Below are 27,345 nucleotides of genomic sequence, written 5' to 3' on the forward strand. Positions count from 1 at the left end.
ATTGTGGAAACATGACAGATTACAAAAACTAGACTTGATAGTAAAGGTCTGCCTGCTATCAGAGGTCAAACCCTGTTTTAGAATAAGATTTTGTGGGGTTTTTTTACAAATTAAAAAGAGTTTAGTGGCTGACCATTCAGGTTCTGAGTCTTCATTGGAAATAAATATATAAACAATGCGCAAGGAGGCTTAATTGCATTTGTCACCTGCTTTCATACATATTTGGGAGGGTAGAGATGGAAATGGAGAACACACATTTTACTGCCAGAGTGGAACTTTACAAACGTACCAGGGGACCTTTTGGTAGTGTTTGTAATGTGCTGCTATTGTGATTTAGGAAAGAAAAATGCTACTGCTGGGCTTTATTTTCAACGGACTTTTTTTAAACATCAATTAATGCAATCAAATGCAGTACAGGGAAATCTGACTTTTTATTTACATTTCTGGGGGCCAGGGAGGGTTTGTTTGTTTTTGTTAACTCTAATCATTTGAGCTGTACAGTGTATGGTTTTCTTGGTATTTTCCAAATCAACTCAGTAAGTTATATTTAACAGTCTATGTGAAAATCCCACATGCGGACAAGAAAACAGCCTTGTAACTGGTACCATTTGTAATGGGAAACAACTCATTCTGCCTTGCTTCACACAGTTTGAAAATAATGACTTTTTTGGTTTTTAAAAACAGATTCGTTAATAAAATGAATCATATCAGTTTCCTTACCCATACCTGCAAAATTGAGGTATGTTATTTCTTCATGAATTAGTCAGATTTTTGAATGCCAAGTTTTGAATTCAATCTTGATAAATTAAAAAGTAATAACCTAAAAAAAAAAGAGCATCTCATGTTTGGCCTTAAACCTTCAAAGGGCACTAAAATAAACCATTAAGATAATCAGAAAGGTCCATGCTGAAAGTATACTTTTCTGATTTTTCCTCCCTTTGTGAATCACTGCCTTAACTAAACACATTATCAACACAAACTGCTGGGTGATCTCCCCTCCTCCTGAGCCTAGTGACCCAGTGAACTAAATATCATAGATGATTAAACTAAAAACTTGGTTCCATGTTGAAATGTAATTATTTTCTTCCCGGTAATCTGGAGCCTAGACCCAGATCTGAGCCCGGTTCTACCACTCACTACCCATGTGACTTTGAGTTTTACTCTTCCTAGGATTTGGGTTAACCTGGACCAATCCGTGTTATTGAGCAGATTAACTGAGAATCGAAGTATATACACCCACAACCACACATTTTGAAAATTGTGAAATGCTCTATAAATATAATCAGTTGTTATATATATATATAATCATCCTCAGGTAGAGGAAAATGTACCACTGTAATAGGCTTAGTATTGATAAGAACCTCCTTCTTATGGGGCTTTCCAAAAAAAAAAAAAAAAAAAATGGTGGGGGGCAGGGGGAGCTGGGTTTGAATTGTATAGACACTTCATTCAACTTCTTGTGCTTAAAAGTCGTGTTGGCCTGAGCACAAAGTATGATCTTTTGCAGCAAATGAGGTAATATGTAGGCCTAATCGGGTGAGTTAAGGCCACAGTGACTACTTTGATTTGGAATTTCCCCGCTGTTATCATTTTAGGACAGACTTTCTAATATTCATTTCAAAAGAGAGATGCTCAGGTTCTAGAGACACAGATCTAAAGAGGGGCACAGATTCTGCCTCTGTGTGTTACTCGGTTGCATTCTCCTTTCTCATGCTGTTCCCTTTTGAGGGGGTGTCCACTTGCATTGTGGGTGCCATTAGGTAGAGGAAAAAGGCTCAGAACGGACTCGTCTGGCCAAGATGCCAATCTATAGCTTCCTCATCGATCATGTGCTCACTCGTAAGGGTAATGTGATAGTCTTAGCTACATCTAATTCTCTGAGGTTTTATTTCATTTTTAATTCTTTGAAATAGCTGGGCCAATATTTAATTAAGGAAACTTCTCTTCCCATTCTGGGGAAAAAATTTTATTTTGTTGCTAAGCATTTTTCTCTAAATATAAGTATCCATGCCATGGTCACTTATTGTGATTGGTTGAAAATATGCAAAAAATAGTGACCGCACTTTATTCCTTTCTGCACATTCATACAAGGCTAATCTATATTTACCCACTCTCATTTTAATTTCTGAAATGTCTTCCCTCCAATATTCAGAGAAAGGAGAACTTTGTTCATTGCCGGTTCATATCACACTGTTCGCCTCCATCTTACCCAACAGTTACTATCCTACAAAATTATACACTGTATTTACTTTTCTCCAGATTGTCAAATATAGAAACTCTCATGCTAATCTCAGTCTGTAAGAAGAGACATTGCTACTGCTTTTCAGAAGCAAAGGAAGAGTAGGAGGCCAAGACATCACCGTAGGTCACCTTTTATCCTGGAATTTTACATTTTCCTTTATTAACAATGAAATTGATAAGTGAGCTAAATATGATTTGCTTTCAGAAAAGATATAAATTTTATAGTTTTGAGTATCAGATTTCTACTTAGATTGTTTAAGACAGCATTGTAATTCTATGCTGATTGCATCACATCGTGCAGAGGGGCAAAGCAGAGCTTTTAAATATACAAAATGCTTAAAGCCATTGATAGATATTTTAGTGACTTTTTTCAATAGATTTTTTTTTTCTGTTAGGAAATTATCAGCCTTCTTTACATTGACAGAGTATACAATATTTAAATTTTTTAAATGGATCTGGAATGAGCTGGTTCAGGTTTTAGAAAAACTGTCATAAAGATAGGGGCTTAAAAATTTATTGTGCCCAAAGCATCTTTATAATTTGGCATTATAGTCTTAGAAATATTTAATAGCTTTGCAGAAGGTAATATAAGGAATTGCTATCTGAGAAAGAGCTATCCTTAATTATGTCTCATTTTTTGTAACTAAAAATTTTTTTTTAAACAGCAGGTTCTTATTAGTTATCCATTTTATACATATTAGTGTATACATGTCAATCCCAATCTCCCAATTCATTACCCACCCCTGTCACTTTCCCCCCCTTGGTGTCCATACGTTTGTTCTCTACATCTGTGTCTCTATCTCTGCCTTGTAAACCAGTTTATCTGTACCATTTTTCTAGATTCCACATACATGCATTAATATACGATATTTGTTTTTATCTTTCTGACTTACTTCACTCTGTATGACAGTCTCTAGGTCCATCCACGTCTCTACAAATGACCCAATTTCATCCCTTTTAATGGCTGAGTAATATTCCATCATATATATGTACCACAACTTCTTTATCCATTCGTCTGTCGATGGGCATTTTGGTTGCTTCCATGACCTGGCTATTGTAAATAGAGCTGCAATGAACATTGGGGTGCATGTGTCTTTTTGAATTATGGTTTTCTCTGGGTATATGCCCAGTAGTGGGATTGCAGGGTCATATGATAATTCTATTTTTAGTTTTTTAAGGAACATCCATACTGTTCTCCATAGTGGCTGTATCAATTTACATTCCCACCAACAGTGCAAGAGGGTTCCCTTTTCTCCACACCCTCTCCAGCATTTGTTTTTTGTAGGTTTTCTGATGATGCCCATTCTAACTGGTGTGAGGTGATACCTCAGTGTACTTCTGATTTGCATTTCTCTAATAATTAGTGATGTTGAGCAGCTTTTCATGTGCCTCTTAGCCATCTGTATGTCTTTGGAGAAATGTCTATTTAGGTCTTCTGCCCATTTTTTGATTGGGTTGTTTGTTTTTTTAATATTGAGCTGCATGAGCTGTTTACATATTTCGGAGAGTAATCCTTTGTGTGTTGATACGTTTGCAAATATTTTCTCCCATTCTGAGGGTTGTCTTTTCATCTTGTTTATAGTTTGCTTTGCTGTGCAAAAGCTTTTAAGGTTTCATTAGGTCCCATTTGTTTATTTTTTTTCTTATGTCCATTTCTCTAGGAGGTGGATCAAAAAAGATCTTGCTGTGATTTATGTCAAAGAGTGTTCTTCCTATGTTTTCCTCTAAGAGTTTTATAGTGTGCAGTCTTACATTTAGGTCTCTAATCCACTTTGAGTTTATTTTTGTGTATGGTGTTAGGGAGTGTTCTAATTTCATTCTTTTACATGTAGCTGTCCAGTTTTCCCAGCACCACTTATTGAAGAGACTGTCTTTTCTCCATTGTATTTCCTTGCCTCCTTTGTCATAGATTAGTTGACCATAGGTGCATGGGTAGCTTTGTAGTATAGTCTGAAGTCAGGGAGTCTGATTCCTCCAGTTCCGTTTTTTTCCCGTCAAGATTGCTTTGGCTATTAGGGGTCTTTTGTGTCTCCATACAAATTTTAAGATTTTTTGTTCTAGTTCTGTAGAAAATGCCATTGGTAATTTGATAGGGATTGCATTGAATCTGTAGATTGGGTAATATAGTCATTTTCACAATATTGATTCTTCCAATCCAAGAACATAGTTTGTCGCTCCATCTGTTTGTGTCATCTTTGATTTCTTTCATCAGTGTCTTATAGCTTTCTGAGTACAGGTCTTTGACCTCCTTAGTAGGTTTATTCCTAGGTATTTTATTCTTTTTGTTGCAATGGTGAATGGGATTGTTTCCTTAATTTCTCTTTCTGATCTTTTGTTTTTAGTGTAAAAGAATGCAAGAGATTTTTGTGCACTAATTTTGTATCCTGCAACTTTACCAAATTCATTGATTAGCTCTAGTAGTTTTCTGGTGGCATCCTTAGGATTCTCTATGTATAGTATCATGTCATCTACAAACAGTGACAGTTTTAATTCTTCTTTTCCAATTTGGATTCCTTTTATTGCTTTTCCTTCTCTTATTGCCATGGCTAGGAATTCCGAAACTATGTTGAATAATAGTGGTGAGAGCGGACATCCTTGTCTTGTTCCTGATCTTAGAGGAAATGCTTTCAGTTTTTAACCAATGAGAATGATGTTTGCTGTGAGTTTGTCATATATGGCCTTTATTCTGTTGAGGTAGGTTCCCTCTATGCCCACTTTCTGGAGAATTTTTATCATAAATGGGTGTTGAATTTTGTCAAAAGCTTTTTCTGCATCTATTGAGATGATCATATGGTTTTTATTCTTCAGTTTGTTAATATGGTGTATCACATTGATTGATTTGCATATATTGAAAAATCCTTACATCCCTGGGATAAATCCCTCTTGATCATGGTGTATGATCCTTTTAATGTGTTGTTGGATTCTGTTTGCTAGTATTTTGTGGAGGATTTTTGCATCTATATTCATCAGCAATATTGGTTTGTAGTTTTCTTTTTTTGTAGTATCTTTGTCTGGTTTTGGTATCAGGGTGATGGTGGCCTCATAGAATGAGTTTGGGAGTGTTCCTTCCTCTGCAATTTTTTGGAAGAGTTTGAGAAGGATGGGTGTTAGCTCTTCTCTAAATGTTTGATAGAATTCACCTGTGAAGCCATCTGGTCCTGGACTTCTGTTTGTTGGAAGATTTTTAATCACAGTTTCAATTTCATTACTTGTGATTGGTCTGTTCATATTTTCTAGTTCTTCCTGATTCAGTCTTGGAAGGTTATACCTTTCTAAGAATTTGTCCAGTTCTTCCAGCTTGTCCATTTTTTTGGCATAGAGTTGCTTGTAGTAGTCTGTTATGATGCTTTGTATTTCTGCCCTGTCCATTGTAACTTCTCCTTTTTCATTTCTAACTTTATTGATTTGAGTCCTCTCCCTCTTTTTCTTCATGACTCTGGCTAAAGGTTTATCAGTTGTGTTTATCTTCTCAAAGAACCAGCTTTTAGTTTTATTCATCTTTGCTATTGTTTTCTTTGTTTCTGTTTCATTTATTTCTGCTCTGATCTTTATGATTTCTTTCCATCTACTAACTTTGGGTTTTGTTTGTTCTTCTTTCTCTAGTTCCTTTAGGTGTAAGGTTAGATTGTTTATTTGAGATTTTTCTTGTTTCTTGAGGTAGGATTGTATTGCTATAAACTTCCCTCTTAGAACTGCTTTTGCTGCATCTCATAGGTGTTGGATCATCATGTTTTCATTGTGATTTCTCTGTAGGTATTTTTTGATTTCCTCTTTGATTACTTCAGTGATCTCTTGGTTATTTAGTAACGTATTGTTTAGCCTCCATGTGTTTGTGTTTTTTATGGGTTTTTTCCCTGTAATTCATTTCTAATCTCATAGCGTTGTGGTTGGAAAATATGCTTGCTATGATTCCAATTTTCTTAAATTTACCAAGGCTTCATTTGTGACCCACAATGTGATCTATCCTGGAGAATGTTCTGTGTGCACTTGAGAAGAAAGTGTAATCTGCTGTTTTCGGATGGAATGTCCTATAAATATCAATTAAATCTATCTGGTCTATTGTGTCATTTAAAGCTTGTGTTTCCTTATTAATTTTCTGTCTGGATGATCTGTCCATTGGTGTAGGTGAGGTGTTAAAGTCCCCCACTATTATTGTGTTACTGTCGATTTCGTCTTTTGTAGATGTTAGCATTTACCTTATGTCTTGAGGTGCTCGTATGTTGGGTGCATATATATTTATAATTGTTTTATCTTCTTCTTGGAGTGATCCTTTGATCATTATGTAGTGTCTTTCCTTGTCTCCTATAACATTCTTTATTTTAAAGTCTATTTTATTTGATATGAGTATTGCTACTCCAGCTTCCTTTTGATTTCCATTTTCACGGAAAATCTTTTTCCATCCCCTCACTTTCAGTCTGTATGTGTTCCTAGGTCTGAAGTGGGTGTCTTGTAGACAGTATATAGATGGGTTTTGCTTTTGTATCTATTCAGCAAGCCTGTGTCTTTTGGTTGGAGCATTTAATCCATTCACATTTAAGGTAATTATCGATATGTATGTTCCTATTACCATTTTCTTAATTGTTATGGGTTTGTTTTTGTAGGTCCTTTTCTTCTCTTGTGTTTCCCACTTAGAGAAGTTCCTTTAGCATTTGTTGTAGAGCTGGTTTGGTGGTGCTGAATTCTTTTAGCTTTTGCTTGTCTGTAAAGCTTTTGATTTCTCCATCGAATCTGTATGAGATCCTTGCTGGGTAGAGTAATCTTGGTTGTAGGTTCTTCCCTTTCATCACTTTAAATATATCATGCCACTCCCTTCTGGCCTGTAGAGTTTCTGTTGAGAAATCAGCTGTTATCCTTACGGGAGTTCCCTTGTATGTCATTTGTCATTTTTCCCTTGTTCTTTTAATAATTTTTCTTTGTCTTTAATTTTTGTCAATTTGATTACTGTGTGTCTCGGTGTGTTTCTCCTTGGGTTTATCGTGCCTGGGACTCTCTGCACTTCCTAGACTTGGGTGCCTATTTCCTTTCCCATGTTAGGGAAGTTTTCGACTATAATCTCTTCAAATATTTTCTCGTGTCCTTTCTCTCTCTCTTTTTCTTCTGGGACCCCTATAATGCAAATGTTGCATTAACAGTGTTAATGTTGTCCCAGAGGTCTCCTAGGCTGTCTTCATTTCTTTTCATTCCTTTTTCGTTATTCTGTTCTGCGACAGTGAATTCCACCATTCTGTCATCCGTGTCACTTATTTATTCTTCTGCCTCAGGTATTCTGCTATTGATTCCTTCTAGCATATTTTTCATGTCAATTATTGTATTGTTCATCTCTGTTTTTTTGTTCTTTAATTCTTCTAGGTCTTTGTTAAACATTTCTTGCATCTTCTTGATCTTTGCCTCCATTCTTTTTCTGAGGTCCTGGATCCTTTTCACTATCATTATTCTGAATTCTTTTCTGGAAGGTTACCTATCTCCACTTCATTTAGTTGTTTTTCTGGGGTTTTATCTTGTTCCTTCATCTGGGACATAGTTCTCTGCCTTTTCATTTTGTCTATCTTTCTTTGAATGTGGTTTTTGTTCCACAGACTGCAGGATTGTAGTTCTTTTTGCTTCTGCTGTCCACCCTCTGGTGGATGAGGCTATCTAAGAGGCTTGTGCAATCTTCCTGATGGGTGGGACTGGTGGTGGGTAGAGCTGGGTGTTGCTCTGGTGGGCAGAGCTCAGTAAAACTTTAATCTGCTTGTCTGCTGATGGGTTGGGCTGAGTTCCCTCCCTGCTGGTTGTTTGGCCTGAGGTGACCCAGCACTGGAGGCTACAGGCTCTTTGGTGTGGCTAATGGCAGACTCTGGGAGGGCTCACACCAAGGAGTACTTCCCAGAACTTCTGCTGCCAGTGTCCTTGTCCCCGCAGTAAGCCACAGCCACCCCCTGCCTCTGCAGGAGACCCTCCAACACTAGCAGTAGGTCTGGTTCAGTCTCCTATGGGCTCACTACTCCTTCCCCCTGGGTCCTGATGCACACACTGCTTTGTGTGTGCCCTCCAAGAGTGGAGTCTCTGTTTCCCCCAGTCCTGTCGAAGTCCTGCAATCAAATCCTGTGAGCCTACAAAGTCAGATTCTCTGGGAATTCCTCCTCCTGTTGCCAGACCCCCAGATTGGGAAGCCTGACGTGGGGCTCAGAACCTTCACTCCAGTGGGTGGACTTCTGTGGTATAATTGTTCTCCAGTTTGTGAGTCACCCACCCAGTGGTTATGGGATTTGATTTTATTGTGATTGCACCCCTCTTACCATCTCACTGTGGCTTCTTCTCTGTCCTTGGACGTGGCGTATCCTCCTTGGTGAGTTTCAGTGTCCTCCTGTCGATGATTGTTCAGCAGCTAGTTGTGATCCTGGTGCTCTCGCAAGAGGGAATGAGCGCACGTCCTTCTACTCCACCATCTTCACAAGGACTCTTATGTTTCATTCTTTATTTAACAGATACACTTATTAACTAATTCATGGTTTCTGTTAGGCTCATTTCTGTTAGTCTTTAGCTTTGGTTTGTGACCTAACAAAACATACAGGAATATCTGCTTCTTCACTGTACTTCCAAGCTAAGGAGAATAACACAGAAATCTTTGTTACAAGGTGAATCTTTCGACCTTCCTTCCTTCCTTCCTTCCTTCCTTCCTTCCTTCCTTCCTTCCTCTCTTCCTTCTTTTATCCCATCTCAATAGATAGTAACTCTCTCACTTATGTTACTCTTGACTGACAGGAAACAGACAGAAGGAACTAGGAATGAGTATAACTCATTGGTATGCCAGTAACATCCTGGCTTCAGCTTATAGTGTCTAGATGTGCTGGTGTATCCAGAATGATGCCCAGGAGAGAAATGTAGGTAAGGAACATCGTGAGCTATTATTTTCCATACATAAGCATGGCATTGCCTTTTTAGTAAGCCTCACACTTAGGATATGCATGGAGTCCCAGTTTCTTCCCAAATACTCCATTTAGTACCATATCAGGGAATGATTCAGGCACTTGAAGAAGTATAATTAGCTATAGGTAGAATAGAATTAAGGAATCAGTCTTTGTTTCTGAATAATGATAATACCATACAGGAGAGCCTCTAGCCCAGTCACCACAGGGTTTCAGGTGACAGTTTAACCAAATCAGTGGGTAATTGCCATTGGGAGAAAGCATCAGCATTCAGCCATGAATGCCTTCTATGCCGTAAGTTGTATAATCATGGGTGTTCCTTTCAGATTGACAGCTCAGCCCAAAGTGCTTTACCAAGGATGGTGTTCCTAGCACTTCTGCAGAATCATGAGATACGGGGGATTTAATTTTCCATTACCAACAGGCACTGCATGTCAGCTAAGGCTCTGCTTTCCAGAAGGGAGAGGAGCACTTTCACAAGGGCAACAGACCTTAATAGTATGTACTTAGTTGATTAGGAAGTAGGGGATGATGTGGATTGGAATAAATTCAGGCTTTGTCTTGTCAGGGAGCAAAGGAGTGACCAGATGGCATGGAAATATAAATAATTCTTTGCACATCAGTAAGAGATCTAAAGAGACAATAACTTTTGCTTTGCATAATTGATGACTTAAGTTGTTGTAGTTAAGAGGGAGGAAACTTTTTAAAATGATAGTTCGGTGGGACAGTGTAGTACTGGATTCAGGAACTCTGGATTCTGGTTGGCTGTGAGCAAAGCGCGTTGACAGGGTGGACGTGTCAGTTTCTATCTCTAGTCTCAATTTTCTCATCTTTTCAACAAGTCCATAGTTAATGAGATTGTCTCCAAAGCCCCTTCTAATCTTTATCAAACATTCCAGCATTTAGCCAAATATCAATATATACATTCACCCTGTCCTTTTACCTACACATTCCTAGTTTATTGCTTCTTGATTTTACATGAAAAAAAAAACAACACAGTGTTCTGGGATCTTTGAAAATGTTTGAGCCAACAAATACAGTTTGGAGAGGGAGGTATTTATTAGAATATTTCTTAGTAAAAGAATAATGGCAAATTGTGGTCAGCCAGCTCTCCCGTGCCTTCACAATCATGTTTCCATATCACTTTTCAGATTTCTTTGAGCATTGGGAGTGTTATGTGCTTTTGGAGGGATGTTAATCACCTTACAGTAGTTTTATGTCATCCTCTATTTTCCTTCAAGCATAAAAAGCTTTATCTAAAACAGAATGTGGAAGAAGAAACTGTACCTAGATTCACACCCTGTATGTTTATTTTTCTTTTAAGTGTGTTGCAGTTTTTTAAATATATTTTGACACCTTATAGTTGTAACCCACTGTTCTCTTTAATTGCTTATTGTTATTAATTATATAGTGGTAACGTAGTTGGCTGCTTGAGCCACTTGGCTGTAAAGAAATTCATTTATCATTATTGCTGTTGGAGCTACAGAAAATTGCCAGCATTCCATCCAGAGATGAATGTTTTTGAGCTCACATCCAGTAGAATTTTGAACACGGGTCAAATCCTTAAGTGTTTTCTTTCTGCTGCTACCCTTTGGTTCTGCTAGTCTCTGCATTGAGGACTTTCATTTTCTCTTATCTTTTGTTTTCAGTCCTTGATTTGCTGCCCTTTCAGTGAAGTTTATATATTATTTTCAGCACTCCATTTAGTGGCCTGTCCAAATAGTTCGCTTTATTTTCTCCTCATATACCCAACTGTACATTTTCCTTCTTAGAATTTCTTTTATAATGCAAATAACATTCCTGCCTTTACAACTTTGTTATATGCACATTTTATTTATCATTTGATAGTTTTTTATTGACATATAGTTGATTTAATATATATATATATATATATATATATATATATATATATATACATATATACTTTGTTTAGGTATTTGAAATTTGAAAAGAAAATCCATTTAGAGAGCCATCATCTGATAGTCTACAATAACATAAGTTCCAGGTTAATTAATATCTTAAAATAAAAAAAGTATCTTCTTTTAAATCATTAATGCAGATTGGACATTGCCTTAGGCCTCACCTTTCAATGAAAGTGGTCGTTATGCCTTTAAGAGTAAATTTAACCCCCTTCTATTCACACTATAAATAATCAGATGTATTGAGATTCTCAAATCAGGCAGCTGCCAGTGTAGTGAATGAATGTATGATGTACATATGCAACCGTGGGGATGTGTACTTTCACACACCCAGCTACTTCCGATATCTGTAGGTTCTTTAAAGCCGGGCTTAATTTAGAATTCATGCCCCCGCAGCTGCATGTGCCACAGAACAGCCTGGCCAGAGAGCTCGCTGCCTCCTGGAAGCATGACATTAAATTCACACTAGTTAAGCCAACTTAAATTGAGCCTCCTTGAACCTTCCTAAATAAAACTAGTGGCCTTAATTACAATCGGGCAATTTAAAGGTTATGGAGCTCTAACTGGTACTGCAGTATATCACTTTAATAATGCACAGGAAAATTTCTCTAAGGGGTGGCATGGTCTGATTAGAAGAATTCAAGTTTCACAGCACAGTTCCAATAAACTGATTTTAGAAATCTTACTGCATTTATTGCGCCATTACCTTTTTTTTTTTTTTTATTCTTCAAGGCCAAGTTTCTAAGGTCACACCAATAGAACAATAACAATGTGAGTCATTTGCAAATAACGTGCAGTATTGTGATTTTTGCATTGCTGCTTAGGACTTTCTTAGTATCGCTACAGACAAAGTGAAAGGGCCTGGAGAAGGTCCGTTGGAAATCTGAGGGCTTCTGGCCCCCTTTATACCCTCATGCTCCATTGCAGATTTGACCTGTGTTCTGGTGTTGAATCCTGATTCTAAACACCACAGTTTAGGGGAAAAGATGTCATCTTTGCCATAAGTCATCAAAAATGTAAGTTTTTTAGAAAGATATTTTCTTTGGAAATGTCTGTCTAGTTTCTTGTCTTAAACCTGTAGGCACTAAAAACCCCATGGTTGTTGGAATCCGTAATACCTACCGAAGCTGGTAAACCTCATTCCATTTCTTTTGTTTGATTTGGGGGGTTCTGTTTGTTTTGTATTTAAATCATCAGCAATAGCAACCTATGCCTTCTAGCAAGAATAGACAGATTTTCGGTGTTGAGAGACTTTCTCCTTCAGATAACTAGTGGCTTTATGCCAAGAAGAAGATTTAAAAAAAAAAAAAAGAAAGAAAAGGCCCTGACCCTTGCCATCAACTCAGCAGAGGAACACGGAAACACACCTGACGAGAGCTGTGTCCAGGGCAGGGCTGGAGTTGCTGGCCTACTGCTGTGTGGAATTCATATTAATGGTTGCACCATCTCAGTTCTCCAGGATGTTTTCCCAATAGATTGAACTTTAAAGCAGGTTACGTTTAGTCTATACTGCATGAACTCTTTCAATTTTACCAATTTCTGTGGTTTTTTGGTACAGTACTTGAAGGTAAATATACCTGTACTTCCGCCAGTGCCAAAAGTCCCAGATGTGAGGGCATTAATAGGTATTTAATATCAAATAAAAGAAATTTCAACAAAGAGGATAATAAATGCATACATCTGATTTAGTTAAAAGAATAGAGCTTTGTAATATAAGAATGCATAACTATTAAAAATTGCTTAAAACATGAATTGCACATCATGGATGTATGCTGTAGAGACTTCTCTGTGACTTGAGACAAATAAAAGGTAATTATCCCTTCTTTCATATGGTTCTCTTTTTTGGTATCTCAGAAATAAAATGCATAATAACATTTTTTCTCTTGAAATAAGGGATAAGATTGACTCATCAGTTTCCTGCCAGAGATAAGTTGGCAAGTAAGATAGTTATTTTGTTAATACTTCATTTGCCGGAGCATTTTAATCTTATTTCAAAAAATAATGAAGGCAAGCAGCATAAGGTAAATTTGGCTAGTCCAAATTTGTCACATGCAAAGGCTTTAGTGTACAAGGGAATGGAACAAAGTTTTAAAACTCAATTGATAAATAATTAACATTGTTTTGGTGTTAGTCTTGGCAGTTTGTTCTGGTGAAATTAGATGTAGGACCAGCTCAGTATATATTTCCCATAGATTCAGTATTCATTGAGTCTCAACTTTGAGCCATGCACTATTGTAGGTACTTGGCAAACATCAATACGCAAAACAGGCAAATGTCCTTGCCCTCCTGGAATGGGCCTTGTAGCACGAATTGTTGAGTAACCCCAAACTTAGTTCTTGGCACTCTCTTGGTATGAAGATGTCTGGGGCTGGCCCCTGCTTCTCTCTAACAGGTGAGGCAAGAGCTGAAATGTATTACTGAATTGTGAAATTGGGAGCATGCTGTTTCCAATCATATTGTATGTCTATTTATTATGTGAAGTGGAACTGAATTTTTTTATACTGTCTTGTGCACCCACAAACTTTCTGTCAAGGCAGAGAGCAGAGCAGCACTAAAGATCAGGTGACAAAAACTTTGTAAAAGAGAAAGGGTTGCTTTCATGAATTCAAGTGAGCATAAATAAGGAGGAAAGGGACTGTTCAAATAAACTGGACCTCTTTCCGTGGAACACAATGGCATATAGTGAAATCAAAGCTTTATACAAGGAGCTATTTTTTGAAAGCAACCCTAACTTCTAAACAGAACTAGAGATTGTATTTCAGGCTTAGTTGGTCTCCATCCTCACTCCCACCCCATCCCCACTCTTGCTTCTTCAGAGTTAACAACATTTTTACTAAGAAACATGTACTACTTTCTTCTTTTCTTGGTTAAGAATGTTTTTTCTTGGGGAATGGGGTGAGAGGAGCTCAAAGTGATTTCATCAGTGCCTTACCAAAAACTGATGTTTGTTTGTTTGTTTTAATAAAAACATTTGAACCCCAGATATTTGCCTTTAAAGCTACTTGCCAGCACTGTATAATACACACTCTGAGACTTCAGCTAGGCGTCCGTCCGTGTTTAGATGAGAAAAGTGAAGAAAAGGGTGCAGACCTGGAGGTGCCTACGTACTGGTCAGGTTGAGTCTGCATCCTTAGCCCTGATTCCGAACTTGAGCCACAATATCGCTGCGGAGTCCCCACAGGTGGAGGAAAGCCACCTTTTCAGTGGGTTGTTTGTTTTATTGTTTATTCTTTGAACAGCTTTCCAATGTTTTCGCCTATGTGAGAATATTCTAATAACTGCTACCCAACTGCTAACACAACTGATAATATTAGCCAAGGAATTGGCCAGTATTGCATCTCAGAGCATCTAAACTCCCACTGCCTGCCTCTCCCATCCCAACCCACCTGGACCTCCTGCTAGTTTCCAAGCTGCTGATGTTTATGGGGCTCTAGGCAGCCCCTGGGCTCTTTAAAATCTGCTGGGTACAATGCAGCCTACCCCAGTTGAATCATTTCCTGCTCCAGCCCTGCTGATAATGAGAAGTTCAAGACAGGAAATAACAGTGTCAGTATCAGTGGTTCTGCTTATAAAGTCCAAAACATCATTGTCTTTAGACCATTGGCCAAAAGCAGGTAGTAACTGAGTTCAGTGCAGACCTGCACCTTGTAGGTCTCCTTGAGATAAGATTCTGGCTGAGGCATAGGGGATGTTTATCATTTTGCTTTTCTTGACATACCTAAGGGTTAGACATTTTGTGTGTGGATAGACAAAGCTGAGGTACCCAAGCCTCATTTACTCTTGGTATTCCCAGTCAGTGCCCTTCCTGTCTTATTGGGAGTCTTATGCTTGTATCTCGTACTTCTCTCTTATGTGGCATAGAAATACTGACAAAGCCAGACATTCTCATGTTGCCATTGAGAAAAATCCAAGAAAGTGCTGTGACAGTCTTCAGGCAACATTCATTTTCATGTTGAATTGTTCAGAAGGATAGGGCAGTACTTTTTAACTAGTGTAAGGAAAAGGTTCACACAATATTCAGTATTTTCAAATGCTCCCTTACTTTGGGGGCTTAATGACTAATCTAGTGGCCGACTTTGAGGGCTGAGTAATATTTCCCATTGCCAAATTAGCACTTCAGTGTGTTTGTGTTACAGTTGTGAAATATGTGCTGTATATAACACAACAGATTACAGTGGCCTGAGCACTATGAACCTAGAAAGATGTGATGGCTGTGTGCATGGTAAATTGCAGTACAGTCTGCCTATTTTTCTACTCCTGGTTTCTAGGGTGAGCCAACGTAGCCAAGGGGTGAGTTTTGTCATGTACGGCTTTTCTTTGTTACTCCTCAGACCCCTAGCTTATAAATGTGTGCTTGGAAATTAACTCAAGGAAGAGGGGAAGCAAAGTAAAGGGTTGGGGGTTGGGAATTGGTTTAGGGCATAGTTTTCTTGGATTTAAAAATATATATAAGGATACAGTGGTACACACATTCAAACTGGAAAAATTGCAACTGCAGGGCATTTGATTCCTCTGTTTGTATTCTGAGGGCAGAGTTTACTCACTCAGTTCAGAGCTTTTAAGTATGGCCCCTGCCACGTGATGATGCACCAGGAGGGGTTTCTAGCTTTGGACTTTAGCCTATAGATTTATGCAGTGGAAGGGGCTGGAGGACCCTTCTGGCCAGTCTCGAGGGTAAGTGAGAGAAGGAGTTCTCCTTATAAACCGTTACAAATTGGTCCTTAGTAATGGCTGCAGTGTTGATCAGATGATATTAGGAGTCCCCCAGTGATTCCTTGGATAACAGCTACATGTAAGTCAACCACTGAACATTAGCTTGTAGCTGCTCTAGATTTTTGTTTTTACTGAAGGAAAAGGAGTATAAACATGAGACACACAGTCTAGAGGCTGCTTAAAGGGTTTCTCTTGTTTAAAGCTTATATTGAAATGTCAGTGTCTTGTGTTCAGCTAACAATTGCCGTGTTGGAGCTTATAACGTGGGTTGTACTTGAGCACCCGAATGGTAACTATTATTTTTTCTGTTACAAAACTGACTGATTAATAGTTGTGTTCATCCAGGTTTTATAAATTGGAGAGAGAGAAATTATCATTCGCCTTTGAACTGGCCTTAGACAAACAGATGTTGTTCTTGTAGCACATGATTATAGTAAATGATTATCACGTTCCCTTCTAAGGCAAGGAGGTTGTATTGCAATTATGTATTCAGATTCTTTCCTTTGCAACATTTAATATTAGAGTAAATATTTACATTAGCATCAGTCTCTTCTATGTAGACTTGATTCCTGTTTACATTTATGTTCACACTTAAACGAAGATTAACAAATGGAAATAATTATTTTAGCTGAAATTTATATACATGTGACCTTATTTCTCACTTATACCCAAACCATCTTTAGTCATGCTTTAAAGTGTTCTCATTTATACCCAAACCATCTTTGGTCATGCTTTAACGTGGTTGACCAGGACAGGAAGTTGCTGGCCGCCAACACATTCTCTGTGGTAAGAGCTTCACTCTTGCCTTTCCTGACATTGGACCCACAGTGCTGGCGGCCTGCATGCTCCCCTGCACCGGGACACAAGAGAGAGGGGTTTTCTGTTTGTTCTGGAAAGGTGTGGGTTTATATTGAAAGCTCCATATTCTTCTCATTCAGTGGGTTAACACGCACTGTGATGCTTCTCTCTCTCTTTCCATGTGCTAGTTTCTGCTTTCACATGTATTTGGCTAGAATACTTTTCAGTCTAATGTTCAGAATTGGAGTTTTTCTGTACTTCATAATATTGCTCATTTTCTGTCTAACTTCTGGCATTCAAAATTTCAGTGTTGTAATCGATCTTTATTAGTAGGGTATAAGAAAGATAGTGTTTTTTTATTCTTTAATTTTCAAAGTAACCTATAAAGGCAAATTATGCTTATTGTAGAAAATGTGAAGAAGATAGATAAGCAAAAAAGAGGAAGAAAAGTCTAGAAGTTTCTTCCATAGATGCCACCTATAGCTCTTAATAAAAAATAGGGCTGCACTAGCCTATTATATTCTTAATGGAATATTGTAATGGTTATTAAATCAGTTGACTCAGAATCTCTTTTTCATAAATGAGTCAGACTGTATTATTATCCAGTTACTGTCAGTTGCTACCTTTCCGGAGAGCAGAAATGGTTACTTTGATTGAATTTTTTAAGCTTTTGGCACCTTTAGGAAACAAGGTGAGAGTTGTGGCTTCCTGGGTAAAGTCCTTGAGTCTAAGGCTTAAATTGACCTGAAGCTGGAGGTGTTGATAGTGCCACCTCATGAACATGGACGTTTAATGGAAACCATGGTTCCTCTGTACTGTTCTTGAGGACCTATCAGATAGGAAGAAAGAAGGAGGGAAGCTCAGTTTTTAAAGGAAACAGAGCTTAACTGAGCTTGATCCCCCAGGACTAAGGGTGTTTTCGAAATTTTTTGAAAATTAAGACACTGCCCTTTGCCACACAATGCAAATATAGAATGAATGATAACTGAGTTAAACAGAGACTAAGTATAAACTTTGGAAATTCTTATTATAAATAAGTTTCATTAGTCTGCCATTATTCTCTATCCCCCCCCACTTCAATTTTTAAAAGTACAAAATAAATTCTATTAACCAGCTGTAACCATGTTTTGGGTCCCCCCCCCCTCATTCATTATCATTTGACCCTGTGGTGATAAGTAAGTGTGAACATGGGGAAATGAGCAGAGAAGTTAACAACAGCGAGAGGAATTGGTGGGTATGTCCATTGTCTAGGTTGGAGCATCCTGGCTTTTGCTTATCTATCATTTGCTGTGTAATAATTCAGATATATTTTCTGTCCTACTCAAATAACTAGGACAAGTTATTTGTTGGAAAAGACCTCCATGTAACTTAGAAATAAAAGGCAGATAGAACGTCCAACATTTTTTTCAATATTACAATGTGCTTTTAAACTATAAAGAGTTCTGAAAATGCTGGGTGCTATTGTTATTATCATTGCTATTGGTGCCCTCACAAAGCATGGAATTCATGGAAAAGAAGTCTGCGCTAATAATGCATAAATACTTTATGAGCGTGTGTCACCTTTTTGTGAATTCACTGGACTAAATTTTGATTATTTAACATTTTGTGATGGAACTTCTCTGTTCTTTGGATAGGAAATAAATAAAAATCGATGAGGACATTTTCCTTATACTCATATAAATATGTCTTATGTATTTTCCCTTCTATTATTTTTCCAAACAAAATACTCATAGTCAAGAAAGATAACATCACATTGAAGATCACCTTAACGCGCATAATTTACGTTATGTTCATGTAACAGTCAATCATTATCCCCAAGAAAACCCACCAGGCCTATATATGTTCCTTGACAAACGTTGCAAGTTTAAGAATTCTGGAACGTATGTGTATAACTTCTCACACCCATAGACCACATCTTGGTTCTTGTGCAAAACACATAATTTAAAGATGAAGTTAGAACTCTTAGGTACCTTCTTACTATCACAATAAAGGTATACAGCACTGAGGAAATAGGAAACATTTAAATTTGGCAAGTATTTCTGACGATTAACTTACTGACCCAGTTCCCTACAATAAATAGTGTTTCTTATACTATTCAATATCCAAAATTTAGAAAAATTTTGGTGCCTTTAGGATTAAAAAAAAAAGAGAGAGAGAGAAAGGAACAGATGAAAAACCTTTGATCTTATATAATCCCTAAAGCTTTTTGTATAACCCCTAGTCATGTCAGTATGCACAATTAAACTCCTTCTTACATAATTATAATCAAGGAATTTACTGTGCCACCCAAATACAGAGTAGGTTTTTATCTCCTGTGAAATGTAGACAGTACTGGGTGGCTTAATTAGTGCTTTGCTTCTCTTTTTACAAATTCCAATCCTCTGCTTCTAAAGACTCATACTTGCGTGAGAAGAAAGATTAGGAATACAAATAGAGTGATTTTACTCCAGTTAGCTAATAATAATTCACTTTGTAATTGGGCCTTTGTGTTGCCAGTAATATCAACTGGTGAAGGACTTCTGAATGCATGTGGTGTTGAGTAAAAGGAAATAACTTTGGAGTGTAGACTCGTTACCCCTACAGTGTAAATATGTCTTTCATTCCCTAGACCTAGACTATCTGACACAGATGTTCCTTAGTAGCATTTCTAATCTTTGCAAATAAGAGAAGATAAAAGTATAACTTATAACATTTCAGATTAAAGTGAAGCCTCCTAGCCCTTACTTTTCCTAATGAGAGTCTTGGGAATAGCTGGTGTATGCCATAGTATGTCTGCTAAGATCATGGACCCTGAGGCCAGGCTGCCTAGGTTTAAGTTCTGGTTCCACCAAGTATTGCTCCTATGACTCAGAGCAAAATCAGTTCAACTCTCTGGGTGTCACTTTCCTCATCTGTAAAATGGGAATAATAGTAGTTGTTGTTAAATTCGATGAATTCATGTCTGCAAGCACTTAGAACAACAGTGTCTGGAACACAGTAAGCACCAAAGAAGTGTTAGGTTGTTCATTCTAGTGCTATGGGTTTTCATTTCTTATAAATGCAAATTGAAACAAGTTAGAATAATCCTTAAATGTATAATTTCATAAATATTTTAATAAGGAAAACAACTTAAAAATAATGTTTTCTGTCTATAACACAAACTTTTCATTTTATATAGCAAGTGTTATTACATCAAAATATTTTTCTACCTGTTCCTGAGGTATCAAAGAAAACTCCAGGACTAGTCAAAAGTGAGCCTGGAGCTCATGAAAGTGCCTTTGGAGAAAGACAGGCAGAGTCTAGATCTGAGGGTAAAACTGAAACTGTCTTACAAAATAAAGGGAGCAATGAACTGAGAAGATATGGGGGACTGGGAGTTTCAAGCAGGAAAAAAGAGCATTTATAAAACACTATGAGCATTAATAATATTTCAAAATTGCCAGAAAATCTTGGAAGTAGAAAAAGGAAGTCTTCAATGGGAAAACCACTAAAAACCTTATGGTTAGTAATAGAAACCTCTAGAACCTTCTAGATAAACCAGAGGAGAGGCCTGGGGAGAAGCTGTTCATTTTTCTATGGGTCCTTTATTTCAGGACTTTGGAAATACACAGCCCATAAAATCTTGCTAGTTAGAGAAAAGGAGATGCCTCGTTATTGACACACCAGTTTTCCTTTAAAAGCTTAATAAAATGCACTACCCCAAGATAAAACCTGCCTTGTGATTATCGTTCGATTTTAAATTCCAGAAATGTTTCCAATTGATATAAATTCATTCATAATGTGAAGTAACCATATATATACTACTACACATTTATATTTGGGGCTGGAAAGAGTTTAATGTATGCAGTTATAGTTAACTCACTAGTCTGTCAAAGATGTGATGGGTGTCAACTTTTCTGCTCACGCACTTTCCTTAACAGATGAAGGACTGAACCATGAGTGCAAACTCTGCAGCCAGACCTTCGACTCCCCTGCCAAACTCCAGTGCCACCTGATCGAGCACAGCTTCGAAGGGATGGGCGGTACCTTCAAGTGTCCCGTCTGCTTTACAGGTAGGAAGATTATTTCTGGAAAACTCTGGAGAGTTTCTCAGCCACATCCTGTCTTTCCTACCAGGGCATACTTCCCACTGCTATGGCCTTTTACAGATCTGACTTCAGTTCAATTTGGGAAGAAGACGTTTGATTTCTGCTGATTAGCATTATCGATCACCACCTACTTTAGAGGCTCAAACGGTCAGGAAGGTTAACTGTCAGGATGAACAAATGGCATTTCAAGTTCTCTCAGAAGTTTGCACTTTTCCATTTGTAAAATGACATCCGTGTTTCGTTCACTTTTCTCCTCTCGGTGTTAAGAGGTTAGCGAGGCAAAGGTGGCTTTTTCACCCTAAGACATGGGACTAAAAGAAGTACAGCCGTGTTGTCAACACGTCTGTTATTTAAACGTGGAGAATTTTATAACATTCCCCCTATGAAATATAAAGGCGTTATTAAAACCCTCCCCCAATTCTTTGAACTAGAAAACATATTAAATGAACACATTAGATGAGGCCTTTATTTCCTATGTCACTGGATTTTTAAAATAGAAGTTGATATAAGTTTACACTTTTAAGAAGAAACTTTTATGAGACGTTGTAACATTATAGTTTTCGGCGGCAGCAGCAGCAAAAAAAAAAAAAAAGAAAGAAAAAATGCAAATCAGAAACTATAAATTGAAGCCCATAGGGGTTGAAATATGATCACACACGTTTCTGCTGCTCCCACGACAATGACAAAGTTATTTTGGAAAATCCTTTGTGATATAATTTTGCCTGTGTCTTGGACTCATTGGTCAAACCCCTCAAGGCCATGTTTCCTTCTTATTTGTCAGAAAAAGCAAAACAAAACAAAAACATCTCCTCTCAAAAGTGACTTCCTGGTTTGCGGTGTAAAATCCCAAAGCCTTGGTATTAACCTTCACTGCATTCAGCCTGTAGATTTCTGTCCTGTAATAAAATAAAAAGAGAGAGGCCATGTTCCTACACAGTTAGCACACGTAGTACCAGACTATGCTGGTGCTTCTGCCTTTACCATTTGCCTGTGAGGCTCCTTCATTCAATAATTCCATCAGCCACTCCTTATTTTGGAACTATTTTTTGATTCCTCCAAATTTGTATTTAAAATATATATATTGTGTTTTCACCATAACGTAGTATTTGTCTTAATATAATGAGTCAGGAGTCTGGGTTCTTTATAAAAGCTCCTAATAAGTCTTCATAAGGAGGAATGGGTCATAGATCTCCTCATGATTAAGACCCCTAATAAAACAGCCCTTTCATGTTGTGGCCAGGAGCCTTGTAAAATGTGCTAAGTTAGATAGAGATTTGTTGCAGATCAGTATAAAAACCCCATTTCTTTTGGTTGATGTAGGTAAGAGACAAAAATGCATTAATCATGAACGGTCTGCCTTTCCTGTGCTGACAGACCTGAATTGTTTTAGTGTATCTTGAAGTAATTTTAGAAAAAGCAATTAAAAAAAAAAAAACAACCTTCCAATATAAAGCATGTTAGGGGGAAGAAGAAATCTGAGAGTTTTTTAAGGTAATGAGAAATATGATTAAAATGTATGACTCACAAGAACAATATTCTAATATTTTAGGTTGGCTGGCAATTAGAATAATTTTAATGATTAGAGTCAAAGTCAAATGCCAGCATCTTTAATAAATCCTTTCCCTGCCTATACAGATTAATATTGTAGATGCAAACTTTTTTAGGTCACAGTGCACCAGGCATCCATCAGAAGTCAGTTCTGCCAACCCAAACACTGCCTCTGGCATATACAATTTAATTATTAATAGTATGTCTCCTAGGTAAACTGTTACACAGTCTTAGGGCCTTGTTTTGTAGTCATTAAAATTGAACATGTTTATATTATTGAAACCCTTGCATTCAGTGTATAGGCTGAGTTGATCTTAAAGTATCCAAAGAGAATTTACCTGCCGTTCTGTTTCACATTTATAGACAGTGCCCCAGAGTAGCTGTGGGATATAATTTTTAGCATTAACACATTTAAATAGAGAACTGTTTGGTAGCTATGACTTTAGGCAATTACAATAAACAGGGTTTTGGCATCTATGATTTCTTAACCTCTGGGTTGCTGAGAAATAAGAATCATTTCTGTTCAGACAGTGCTGTGCACTTGACAATTTTCGTTTTAAAAGATTTATGGGGGGCAGGGCTTCTATAAACCTTTACTTTGGAGCGGTTTGGGTTCAATTAGGTGCTCGCTCGGTAGAGTGCATCTTAACAAAAGCCAGAGACCCAACCACGAGCCCGTGTGACTCAGCTCTCCCCAGGCCCCTGGCAGTGGTCACACCCAGAAGGTACGCCATTCATTCTGCTCCGTCTGCAGCTGTTCACGGGGAGTCATGGACGGAGGGCATTTCGGAATGAAAATAACCCCAAGTTCACTCTTCTTTTATCATTTCAGTGTTTGTTCAAGCAAACAAGTTGCAGCAGCATATTTTCTCTGCCCATGGTCAAGAAGACAAGATCTATGACTGCACACAATGTCCACAGAAGTTTTTCTTCCAAACAGAGCTGCAGGTAATATCCCCATGAGGAGGGCTGGCATTGAACTCAGGTGCTCTTCTTATAGGAAACAAGGGCATTTTACATCTGGATTCACAGTATCACTCACCCTGGGCCACCATGATGCTTCGTGTGTACTGGGGCAAAGGGAAAATTAGAGGCTGGATTAACAGACACCAAAGTAATTTTGCCTCTGGCTGCTGTCAATCATAAAAAGAACTAGAACAGACCTATAATTGGATCTTCTGACCCAGTGTGATAGACTTAGGGGTCAGGTTTATTGGACTGTAGGATCATTCACCTCACTTGTCAGGGCCCATTCTCCCAAACCCTGTTTTATTCATGTTCCGTTCCCACTGGGCTACAGGCTGGAGGGATGTCCAGGTTATTGTTGTCCTGAGGGGCTTAAAATTGGAAGGGAGAAGGGAAGAGAAGAAAGAAGCTATACTCTTGTCCAGTGTGTTTCTTCTCCTTAACGGAATAGAATAATTATTATTTAGTGACAGCCTTATAGTTGCAAATTTTGCACCCAAAGACTTTTCAGCCTTGAATGTCCCACTTGCTAGATGTGTGACCTTGCGCTGGTCCAAAATGTTTCAGAACCTCAGGTATGAAGAAATAATAGACAGATGTAACACTCACAGGGCTGTTGTTAGGTAAAAATGAAATAACAGGTCTGAATGTAGGGTATAAACTCTAAACTATTAATAGAAATGTTTGGTCAGTTTGATTATTCTTAGCAATAGACTGGTGTCAGTCAGAGACCTGGATCCTAACCCAGAAATGTCCCTTATTGTAAAAAGAAAATAAGTCTATTTTTCCCCCTCTTACTTCATCTGAAAAATGGGTCTAATATATATCTTCATTTTTCAGATGGAATGATATAAGAGTAACATGCCTTTGTTAAATCTTGTTGGTGCCCTTGGAGGGGAATGGATTAGAATTCAAAGTTATTTCATTATTGTGAGCATTATTATCAGTAAAGTTAGTTAGACTAAAATAGGGTGGGGGTGATTTTTTCTTTTCTTTGGTACTGAATTCCCTAAACAACCAGAAGAGGGTCTGATGTGATTGATGTGGTTGAGGCAGGACTAAGGGACCCAAAGCCCCACCCACTCCATCTCCCATCCCACGCTGTGGACCCTGGGGCAGCTTTGGACCTCCCTGGGCTCTGAGGAAGCCATATTTATGTGAATTTTGTATCAAAATAAGGAATTTACAGTTTATCATCTCAGCTTTCATCCTACCAGTGAACAAATAGCAAATAAGGACATCAGATAAAATACATATGAAAGAATGGGTGATGCTATTTAAATGTTATAATGTGTCAATGCACCAATGTTAAAGTTGCTATATTACTTTTCATCACTTCAAAAAAGAATTCTACTCTGTCACATCTGTTTGTGAATTGAATACAGAAGATAGACCAAGTTAGACTATTATTTAAAAGTGTACTTCATGAAAGTAACCTAAATTTCTATTGGAAAATATAGTATTCTTATTGCAATAGGTATGGAAGGATAAGTCCTTTGAGTTTTTAAGATTGTAAAGGATATGGCTAGTACACCTAAATGATGCTGTTAATTAGTATGTAAACTGTGAAGCAGAATTCATAATAGCTTAAAATCAGAGTTGTAGAGATTCTGTAGAGACTGGCTTCTTATCTAATGTTCCTGGAAAAAAGTTTGCAACAAATCCACTTTTGTACTATATTAGTAGGTTCTAATGCTACTGACCTGGTGGTCACTTCAATGTCTTTCATTAAAAGAACCCCACACTCCAGCAGTGGTGGCCTGTGGCCCATTGGCGAGCAGACAAAACTAAGCAATTAAGCACATCCTTCAGGACTCCAGGTTTCTTTTATGGCATATTTTAGGGTTTCATGGAATGTACAGTATTCTCTTTCCATTACTGTATAGACCAGGGGTTCTCCACCTCTTTGATCTCAGGATGCCTTGACACAAATTATTGAAGACCACAAAGTGCTTTGATTTATGTGGGTTACTATCTGTTGATATCTTCCATATTAGAAATCAAAATTGAGAAATGTTTTAAACGCAAAAATACACAAATACACAATTCTACTAGCTGTTGGAGAAATTATATCTTCCAATGTCAAGTAGCCCCTAGAAGATACCACTGTACACTCATGAGTTAATGAGAGTATAAAGGGCAAACATTGTCTTAATGTTATTATGAAACTAGTCTTGACCTAACAGACTCCCTGAGAGGATCTAGGAGACCCCCGGAGGTCCCCCAGCCACACTATGAACTGCTGGTATAGAAGACATAGTACCGAACACAAAACTATTTCTGAGTCTTTAAGACCTTATGAGGTCAAACGTCTCTCAAAACATTTCTGACTCATTCATTCAAATTATGATCTGGGCCAAAATAAGACTTCTTTCATAATCTGAAGCTATAGCCTTATTTTTCCAATCCCACAACTCAGAATCATACATATTTGGCCTTGATGTGAATACTCAGGTTTAAAATGTACATCATTCCTTTGATAAGAACAGTATTTATAGTTAAAATGTGATAATCATTACAGCTAATATCCACAGTCATTGAAATATCTATGTAGGTCTGTTTTCTAAAATCCCTAGTAATAACAATGGCTTTTAGTTTCAATACATTAAGAAAAATGGATCAGAGTTAACTTCACTTCTTCTGGTTTTGAGACCTTTTTGATTTTTATGATTTGAACTTAGAGGTTCACAGTCCTGTGCGTTTGTCTTCATTACCCACATCACTTTATACCCGTGCTTAGAGGATGGAATTAATATGACTTTTATTTATTGATTTATTTCCTGCATAGAAAGTGATCGGGGTAGGTATACAAAAAATACAGTTTTGTGCATTTCTAGAATAAGGGGGGAAATCAAGTGAAATTAAGGTGACAATAGAAAATAAGATCGGTAACCAAAATAATAACAGAGTAGAAAAATGAAGCCCCTTTACCAGCCCACTGTAGTTCGTGCCTCGGTATGAAAATTAACGCAGATTTTGAAATTGATCCATGTCATACCACTTAAACTCATCTACTTTTTTATGCCACTAAAGTTCAGAAAGAAGGACTTTTCACAAGAGGCATTTTATAAACCAAATGCCCAAGAACTGGAGATTGGAGATATGAAAGCATATAGTTTATTTGGCTCTTATACCAGAGTGAGACTAATAGGGTAGGTTTAGGGTGAGCATTCAGAATTGCCCAGGAACATCACTGTGGTGTATCTTTTAATGGTGCATAAACGATTTCATGACCATAATAAGTAATTTACATTTCTGTCACTGTTTATACCCAGTTAAAAACACAAAAACATCTTTTTGAGGATAGAAGTGCTTTGTTGGATATAAAATTACACACACACACACACACACACACGGAGATGTGTTATTTTCATTAACATCACTTACAGTACTAGTCAGAATTCAAATAATTCCTCATAATACACTGTCCATCTTCAGGAATCAAGGACTTAGGCATCATCCTTTGACATCACAGACCACAGTTGCTTTTAGAATTAAGCAAGATGAAACCTCTGTTTCTATGGGACACTCCATCTAGGACTTGCCAGTGTGAAAGCTATTGTCTTTGCATGACCTCTAGACCTTTCTGACCAGAAGTTCTAAATGCCAGTCCGAGGATGTGTAATGTATAATTCCTGGCAGGATATCATCTTTTTTCTTCTGGTAGAGCTTTCCCCTGTTCTTGCAAGGAATTCTAATATACTTCAAAGGCCATCTAGCATGCTGGTAGGGAAGATGTGCTTTGGAATAAGAGTGCATTATTTGAACTAAGTGAACATTTTGTTATTTTAAAAGCAAATGAATATCTTGAATGTTTCACATGTTTTCCTAATAGACCTCAAAACTTTTTCTGCAGAACTTAAGGACGCTGCTTTGAGAGAAGGATAGTATGGTCCAAGAATAATATCCTACAATGCATATTTGTATCCGAAGTGGTTTATACAGGTGTGGGCAAGTGGTGTGTTTGTAAAACTTCTGTTGAATAGGCCACTTTCTTTCAATACAGTAATTACTGTTTAATTGGTGCCTCTAGAAAAACTACAATTCAGTGGCAGTGATCAAATCATCCTCTTCCAATGTGTCCCCATAGAGAGTTCTCTTAGGCATCATGTTGTGAATTTAATGGACATGGAATTCCAGCGGTGGGAAGAGGGGGAATTGGCCTAGATGAACTTGAGGCTCTGA

General features: G+C 37.7%; 1 protein-coding gene across 6 annotated transcripts in view; it reads left to right on the forward strand.

Annotated features, from left to right (window-relative positions):
* The window catches only part of ZNF521 (zinc finger protein 521), a 283,477-nt gene that overhangs the window by 234,104 nt on the left and 22,028 nt on the right, over window positions 1-27,345 (forward strand). For all 6 annotated transcript variants that reach the window (XM_057527195.1, XM_057527191.1, XM_057527192.1 and 3 more), the window contains 2 exons: window positions 20,479-20,610; window positions 23,027-23,142. In XM_057527195.1, the coding sequence (XP_057383178.1) occupies window positions 20,479-20,610; window positions 23,027-23,142 (248 nt within the window). The remainder of the gene's footprint in view (window positions 1-20,478; window positions 20,611-23,026; window positions 23,143-27,345) is intronic.

Source organism: Balaenoptera acutorostrata, chromosome 13 (assembly GCF_949987535.1).
Source record: "Balaenoptera acutorostrata chromosome 13, mBalAcu1.1, whole genome shotgun sequence".
In the NCBI taxonomy this organism is placed as follows: Eukaryota; Metazoa; Chordata; class Mammalia; order Artiodactyla; family Balaenopteridae; genus Balaenoptera; species Balaenoptera acutorostrata.